General features: G+C 40.9%; 1 protein-coding gene across 1 annotated transcript; it reads left to right on the top strand.

Moving 5' to 3' along the window:
* Positions 1-3,181: 3,181 nt before the first annotated feature.
* Positions 3,182-8,429, top strand: cst7 (cystatin f; the record flags this gene model as incomplete). The annotated part of the gene is made up of 4 exons (XM_079568426.1): positions 3,182-3,340; positions 5,807-5,982; positions 7,138-7,257; positions 8,229-8,429. Exons 1-4 carry the CDS (start codon positions 3,304-3,306, stop codon positions 8,427-8,429), a joined length of 534 nt encoding a protein of 177 aa, XP_079424552.1. The 5' UTR covers positions 3,182-3,303.
* Between the last annotated feature and the right edge of the window lie 549 nt (positions 8,430-8,978).

Below are 8,978 nucleotides of genomic sequence, written 5' to 3'. Positions count from 1 at the left end.
AGTTGCTGAAGAAGTAGTAACTTTACAAAAGATTATACATATATTATTACTTACTTTACATCAAAATGCAGGACCAGGAGGTCGATTTTGCACAGTTTATAACATTTGTAAAACATTTAGACTTTCCAACTATCACTTTAAATGTCATTGAAGTGTTAAATTGGACTAATTGTTGTATTTTTGCTGCATCCAAAATACCAAAGTCATGGTTTAATGCAGTGGTTCTCAACAGGTTTGGCGTCGGGACCCACAATCCCCCTGGGATGACGATACGCGACCCAAATATACGACTTAAACTTGTTAAATATAAGGTAAAATGTTGCCTTTTCCCAAAAAATGGTGGTTGAATAAGCTTTGAATAAGCCAAAGAAGTTGAAGTTATGATAAAAACAAACCAATGACACTCCAGTATTTATTCTGTTCATAAATATTAAAAGAAATGCTCCATGCGAAAGCCTCGCCACCCACTTATGACCCACTTATGACCCACTTTTGACCCACTTTTGGGTCCCGATCCACCAGTTGAGAACCACTGGTTTAAAGCACATTCAGCTGAAACAAACTGATTATTATTATTTTCACTCCTTCCTCTGTTTGATGAAGTGAAGAAATAAAATGTGCTCAGATTTTTGGCGTTTGTGGCTAGAAATATAGTATTTGGACGTTAAAAAGCATTACATTCCATTTGCTGTCCAGAGTGAGCTCCACCTCAGTGTCCCCGAGGCCTGAGGAGCTCCACCTCAGTGTCCCCGAAGCCTGAGGAGCTCCACCTCAGTGTCCCTGAAGCCTGAGGAGCTGCACCTCAGTGTCCCTGAAGCCTGAGGAGCTCCACCTCAGTGTCCCCGAAGCCTGAGGAGCTCCACCTCAGTGTCCTGAAGCCTGAGGAGCTGCACCTCAGTGTCCCTGAAGCCTGAGGAGCTCCATCTCAGTGTCCCTGAAGCCTGAGGAGCTCCACCTCAGTGTCCCCGAAGCCTGAGGAGCTCCACCTCAGTGTCCCCGAAGCCTGAGGAGCTCCACCTCAGTGTCCCCGAAGCCTGAGGAGCTCCACCTCAGTGTCCCTGAAGCCTGAGGAGCTCCACCTCAGTGTCCCCGAAGCCTGAGGAGCTCCACCTCAGTGTCCCCGAAGCCTGAGGAGCTCCACCTCAGTGTCCCTGAAGCCTGAGGAGCTCCACCTCAGTGTCCCCGAAGCCTGAGGAGCTCCACCTCAGTGTCCCCGAAGCCTGAGGAGCTCCACCTCAGTGTCCCCGAAGCCTGAGGAGCTCCACCTCAGTGTCCCCGAAGCCTGAGGAGCTCCACCTCAGTGTCTCTGAAGCCTGAGGAGCTCCACCTCAGTGTCCCTGAAGCCTGAGGAGCTCCACCTCAGTGTCCCCGAAGCCTGAGGAGCTCCACCTCAGTGTCCCCGAAGCCTGAGGAGCTGCACCTCAGTGTCCCCGAAGCCTGAGGAGCTCCACCTCAGTGTCCTGAAGCCTGAGGAGCTCCACCTCAGTGTCCCTGAAGCCTGAGGAGCTCCACCTCAGTGTCCTGAAGCCTGAGGAGCTCCACCTCAGTGTCCCTGAAGCCTGAGGAGCTCCACCTCAGTGTCCTGAAGCCTGAGGAGCTCCACCTCAGTGTCCCTGAAGCCTGAGGAGCTCCACCTCAGTGTCCTGAAGCCTGAGGAGCTCCACCTCAGTGTCTCTGCGCTTCTGTTCTGAGTCCAAACCTGCTCAAACCGACCCGAGCTCTTCAGGAGCCGCCTGACCCACGAGGAGCCAATCAGAGACAGTTACTAATACTGCTCCATGCCCCGCCTCTAACCCCGCCCCCCCCTCCACCGCAGCAGCCAATCACCGAGTCAGCACGGACACTTTGAATGTACTCGACCAATGGGAACGCAGGACTGAACTGAGAGAAGGCGGCCATTTTGTGTCATTCCACTCGCTTCGTTTGGACCAAAACTTTCACCAATAAAAGTCTTTGTCTCGAGTTTGTTTTTTCTTCTTCGCCAGAAACACAGCTACAGTCTGAGGGGAGGGTTAAGTCTTCATCTGTACCGGGCTGTTTATAAAGGGCACTGAAATAAGGACCCGACGTTAGCATTAGCTGTGTCCATAAGGAGGAAGATTATTAAACCTTTGATGAGGACTTGAGCTGCATCAGGTCAGTCAGATGTTTCTTTTATAAACTTCTGACTGTTTGGAGTGTTTTGATCATGTGACCCTGCACTGACGGTGAGGCAGGTGTGGAGCTCGTCTGCTCCTGCGCGACAAACTTAGTTCACTGTTTCGAGGAGCTTTAACATCTTTGTTTTAATGTTAGACGAGAAATGAACCAAACTCTCTTCATGATGTTTATTTTATGATGTAGTTTTCCTTAATCATTCACAAATACTGACATGTTTGGTATCCACGTGTAGCAGGAAAGGCTGTGACCGAGATGACGCCCCTCCCTTTGTGGGAGAAAGCAGTGGCTAAAGACGGGAGGAATAAACACAGGGCACATGTGCAGACAAAGAGACTGAACTTTAACATCTGCACTTTAGCGGCTCCATAAGACTCACACTTTACAGAGTTGTAGAGTTATTGAGCTTTAACCAAAAAACAAGGAGAAATGTTTGTTTCTACAGTTTTTTTCATTGATCACTTTTTCCAATATTCTGAGAAAATGTTTGGAACTAATTTGTCACTTAATATAACTACAGTATAAATCTAAACCTATGGTTTCTGCAATGTTTAGATTTAGTGTGTTATCCCTGGTTTCTAAATGAAAATGACAGAACTATTGATTATTTCCTTATTATTTTATTTTTATGTCATTAATCTACAGCAAATGTTTCAATGGATTTTTCTAGATTCATTCATTCCCTTTTCCACCTGCAGCTTCTCGCATTAATTTTTTAAATATAAAAATCAGGCCTTTTATGTAAAATGAACCTCATGACCTGAACCGACCATATTTTACCCAGTTTGGCTTTACCCAAATCTGAAAACTTTTTGAAAAAAGCATCAAAGCGAGAAAAACGAGACAAAAATAAGGATGAAAAAGTCAAAAAAGGGACGAAAACAACGTGAGGGCAAAGATCTGTTTCGATCAATGTTGAATTCAAATGAGGCTTTACACTGGCCTATAACCTTTTAGATTTGGGTAAAGCCAAACTGGAGAAAGTGTTGTGGGGGTTAAGAGCTTTGTTTGAAGATCAGAGGAGGAGCACCTGACGAAGTGGCCGGAGCGCGAGAGAAGTGTGGAAACAGGAAGTGCCATCACCAACCACAGTGTCCTGTTGAAGCTGCGAACAGGAAGTGAAGACGTTCAGACGTTCAGACGGCGATGGCGCAGACGACTCTCCTCTTCTCCGCGCTTCTCGGTGAGATCCACAAACCCTTTGATCTGTTTCATCTTCACTGTATTTGAATGTTCTGGACGATGACAGGAAGCATTAGGTGGTCCCTGCACAGGCGGAGGATGGACTTTTTCATCCATTTATTTCAGGCTCAGGAGGAGAAACAAAGACAATAACACACTTTATGTCGCATAGTTAAATACAAAACATGTAAATATGAAGATCCAGTTATGGCTGAAAGGCAGTGGGGAGAAGAGAACTCCGCTTAAAGGAGCACTGCGGAACTTTTCGGCAAAAAAATGTGACGACCCAGCGTCTCCATGGTTACACATATGTTCTATCCATTTCCATCAGCAGAAAAAAACAACCATGAAAAGTTCCATCAATTTGCCGTCAAAACAAACCACAGAACATGCTCTTCCTTCAGTGAGTGATTGGATGTGAGTGAGAATGGATTTGGTAAAGTCACAGTCAGGGCTTAGTGGAGCTGAGCCGCTGACAGTGAAGGCTCATTATTCTGTCATGAGATCGATGCTTGTATTTCAGTATTATTGTAGTGTAACCCGCGCCTCAGACTCTAACATGAGGCTCGTTCACCACAGTTTCCCCCGAGGCGACGCTGCTCTGGACCAGAGCCTCTGTCTGTGACGCACATTTATCTCTCGAGACTCCTCCATAAGTTCATCTCTGGTTAAAGTGCACTTGACTAGAGCAGAGATTATTATTATTAATAACACTTTATTATAGTTTAAAAATCTTAAAGCAGTACTAAGTAACTCTTCCCCCTAGAGGCCATAAGCGCAACTGCAGGTGTCGTAGCAAGTTACGATTTTGTAACTTATTAATTGTCTTGGAGAGTAAATACTACGCCGACAGGAAAGGCGAAGGGAGAGAGGGTTACTGTGCATCGAATTATACAATGGAAATATTTTTTTTCACTCAAACTTTGCTGTAAATACTGTTTAAAGTGACGTTAGCCCGCAGTTAGCTTTGCCCGTTAGCATGTTAGCTTCTTCTTCGTGATTTCATTAGTGTGTATTGCTTTCTCCGGACCGGGGGCAGTCAAGTTGCAAACATGGTTTTCTGGTCAGAGACACCAGGGGGCGATGAAAGACCCTCCAATCATCCCATAAACACTTGTATTACCCCCACAGGGACGACGGGGAGGGTTTATTAAGGTAAACATGTTACTTAGTACTGCTTTAAAATGAAGTGTTTTCTTCCCCCTACATGTTCCAGTAATGTCCTAATGTGTCGAATGAGCTCAGACCTGTTCAGCACAACATGGTTCAATTGTAATAAATTATCATTAAACATAAATAAAACCAAATGTATTTCGCTCAAATAGAAACAGGAGAAATCTGAAAAATGTACGTATCTCAATAAACAGTGTAAATATTGAAAGACTAAACTGTATTACATTTCTTAGAATTCAAATTGACGAACACCTAAATTTCAAAAATCATATTGATCATCTTGTTAAAAAATATGTTGGTTTATTGTATGAATTGAGACATTTTCTTCCTCTTGAGGCACTTTTAATCTTGTATCGTTCCCGTTTGGAACCCCATCTAAATTACTGCAACGGGATCTGGTGCAACACATTCCCCAGCAATCTTTTGAAAATGAAGCCTAGGCATTAATTCAACCTGAGAGACTAATTTCAGCATCAGCAAACCTCCAGCCAATGATCGCTTCCGGGAGGGCACACCTCCACCTCAGCCCATCAGCGTTGGAGCCGCACCTCCGTAGCGGCCAATCATCACCCATTTGTCACATTTTTGTCATTTTTTCGTCAATTTTTTTCATTTTTTTATAATTTTTTTGTCACATTTTTGTCATTTTTTTTGTAAATTTTTTTTTCCACATTTTTATCACATTTTTGTCATTTTCTTGTCTTTTTTTTGGGTCAATTTTTTATTACATTTTTGTCATTTTTTTGTCACATTTTGTCAATTTTTTATAATTTTTTTATCACATTTTTGTCATTTTTTTGTCAATTTTTTTTGTCTTTTTTTGGGTCAAATTTTTATTAGATTTTTGTCATTTTTTTGTCACATTTTTGTCATTTTTTTTGTCATTTTTTTGTCCATTTTTTGTCAATTTCTTGTGACATTTTTGCCACTTTTTCATCAATTTTTCGTCCCTTTTTTCTCAATGTTTTCTCACTTTTTTGTCACATTTCCATCCTTGTTTTCGTCTCAGTTTTGTTGCTATTTTCACAGCTTTTTTCCAGAAGCTTTTGGATTGGGGTAAAGCCAAACTGGAGAAAATGTGCTCGGTTCAGGTGGGAGTTAAGGGGTTAACCGTGACTGTGAAGGACGTTGCTGGTTTCTTCAGTTAGTCTTGACTTGGAGCCACCGAGCTGATCCTGTTGATCAGTTTTGTTGCGACTCAAACATAAAAACTGTCGGTCTTTTGTTCAGCGACAGGATCAGGTGCTTTTACTTCTGTCTCTAAACGTTTCCCTTTTGTTCCTGTTGACCCCAGTGCTGTGTGTGAGCGCGGCCTGCGGAGGGCGCTGTGTTCCCGGGGCGCTGTGTAACGTCAGCGCAGATGACCCTCACATCCAGAAGGTGGCGCTGTCTGCGGCTGAAGCTTTCAACAACCGATCCAACGACAGCTTTCTGTTCAGGCCCGGCTCGGTCCACAGGGCGCAGAAACAGGTGAGACGTCTGACCTCTGACCCCCCTCTGACCCCCCTCTGACCCCCCTCTGTCACTGCCCGAGTCTGGCATTTTCTTCAGCTCGACCCAGAGCTTCTGGACTGGAGCTTAACCCCTTAACTCCCACCTGAACCAGGCACATTTTCTCCAGTTTGGCTTTACCCCAATCCAAAAGCTTCTGGAAAAAAGCTGTGAAAATAGCAACAAAACTGAGACGAAAACAAGGATGGAAATGTGACAAAAAAGTAAGAAAACATTGACAAGAAATTGACCAAAAATGTACAAAAAAATGACAAAAAGTCACAAAAAATGACAAAATGTGACAAAAATGTGATAAAAAAAAAAAAATTACAAAAAATTGACAACAAAATTACAAAAATTGGATAAAAAATGGACGAAAAAATGACTAAAAATTTATTTAAAAAATGACCCAAAAATGTGACAATAAAATGACAAAAAAATGACAAAATATGACAAAAATTTGATTAAAAAATGACAAAAATGTGATAAAAAATTGACAAAAAATTACAAAAAATTAACAAAAAAATTACAAAAAATTGACGAAAAAATGACAAAAAATTGATTTAAAAAAATGACCCAAAAATGTGACAATAAAATGACAAAAATGTGATAAAAAATTTACAAAAAATTACTACAAAATTGACAAAAAAATTACAAAAATTTGATAAAAAATTGACGAAAAAATGACAAAAAATTGATTAAAAAAATGACCCAAAAATGTGACAATAAAATGACAAAATGTGACAAAAATGTGATAAAAAATTGACAAAAAATTACAAAAAATTGACAAAAAAATTACAAAAAATTGACAAAAAAATTACAAAAAATTGATAAAAAATTGACGAAAAAATGATAAAAAATTGACGAAAAAATGACAAAAAAGTTACAAAAATGAGTTGAATACCCAACAAAAAAATGATGGGAAAAAAAAATCTGATGACGTGAGGAAAAAGATCCTCTCGGTTCAGGCGGGAGTTAAGAGGTTAAAGTAGCGCCTCATTTGCCTTTTAGACACTTTTTCGATCGTGTTTCTGTTTGTGTGTTAATAGCTTGTTTTTCCAGCATGTTTTTGTCACATTTCCGTCTCTTTTTCGTCGCTGTTTTGTCATGTATTTGTTGCTTTTTACTCCCCAGGTGGTGAAGGGCGTGCGGTTTCTGGTGGACGTGGATCTGTCCAGGACAGTTTGTCATAAACGAGACGAACCCAAGAACCTCCCGGACTGTGCGGTTCAGCCGCCGGGGCCGCTGCACCAGGTCAGACTCTCCCGGGTTTTGGCCAGACTGTATTTCATTTGAAGACCATTCACTGCAGAAAAAGTGATCCATGTTTTATACATCAATCTGTTAACCCCTTAACTCCCACCTGAACCAAGCACATTTTCTCCAGTTTGGCTTTACCCCAATCCAAAAGCTTCTGGAAAAAAAGGTGTGAAAATAGCTATAGAACTGAGGCAAAAACATTGACAAAAAAGTGACGAAAAATTTATGAAAAAGTGGCAAAAATGTCACAAGAAATTGACAAAAAATTGACAAAAAATTGACAAAAAATTGACAAAAAAAATGACAAAAAAAATTACCAAAATGTGACAAAAAATGACAAAAATGTGATAAAAATTTGAATTTTTTTTTTAACAAAAAAATGACTAAAATGTGAGAAAACTTTAACAAAAATGTGACAAAAAAGACAAAAATGTGACAAAAAAAGACAAAAAAAGACAAAAATGTGACAAGAAAAGACAAAAAAAGACAAAAATGTGACAAAAAAATGACAAAAAATGACCAAAAAAAGACAAAAAAATGACAAAAAATGGACAAAAAAGTGACAAAGAATGACCAAAAAGTGACCAAAAAGACAAAAAAATTACAAAAATATGACAAAAAAATATAAAAAATTGACAAAAAATTGACAAAAAAATTATAAAAAAATTGACAAAAAAATTGACAAAAAAATGACAAAGAAATGACAAAACATAGTTGAATACCCCCCCAAACAAGATGGAAAAAAATCTGATGATGTGAAGAAAAAGATCCATTTAGATGAGTTTTGTAGATCTTAGTTTTCAATTGAGGCGTTACACTTTGGGTAAAGCTGAACTGGAGAAAATGCTCTCGGTTCAGGTGGGAGTTAAGAAGTTAAACTACTTGAAATCTTTCCAAAAACACCAAACCTTTAAAATCTTGGTTTTGGATGAATAAAGTTTAGTTGTTTTGTTTTGGTGTTTCAGGTTATTCGGTGCCACATCGAGGTCTGGAACGTTCCCTGGACGCATCGCAACATCGTTCAGAATTTCTACTGCAAATCAGCCAATCAGAGAGCAGACGGGATGAAGCCGGCCAATCAGAGAGCAGACGGGATGAAGCCGGCCAATCAGAGAGCAGACGGGATGAAGCCGGCCAATCAGAGAGCAGCTGTGGCTCAGGAGTAGAGCAGCACAAATGTTTTGTAAACGATTTTCCTGCGCAGCTCTGTTCTTCAAATAAAACTTGTAAAATGAAGCTGTTATTTCTTATTCGAACAATGGATGGACTTAAACAGAAATGCAGAACAATGATGTTGTTTTAGAGCAGGAAACTGCAAGGGTCAGTCCTTGGACCAGTGCTGTTCATGTCGAAATGGGAGTTGGACAATAACAAAGCAAATTTAGGCAAACGTTCTACTGGAAGGGCTCGATCCCCAACCGTGTCTGTTTTCTCTACCACTAAAACATGTACAATAGGTCAATCCCCCAGCCAGGTGTTTCTGTCCATGAGCCTGGCTCCACATCTGGAGATGTGTCTCCGAGCGTCGGCCCACGCTGGCCGTCAGCGGCGTTGAGGATCGGTCAGATGCAGAGAACGCATTTTTTCACAATTTAACCTTAATCTCATATTCGGCTGCAAATGATTGAATGTATTTTTCAATCATAAAAATCTCTGTTAACCTCTTAACTCCCGCCTGAACCGAGAGCATTTTCTCCAGTTCAGCTTTACCCAAA

This window comes from Gobius niger (genome assembly GCF_951799975.1).
Source record: "Gobius niger genome assembly, chromosome: 12".
Classification (NCBI taxonomy): domain Eukaryota; kingdom Metazoa; phylum Chordata; class Actinopteri; order Gobiiformes; family Gobiidae; genus Gobius; species Gobius niger.
The sequence above is the reverse complement of the archived record's forward strand: the minus strand, read 5'-3'. Positions and strand labels throughout refer to the sequence as shown.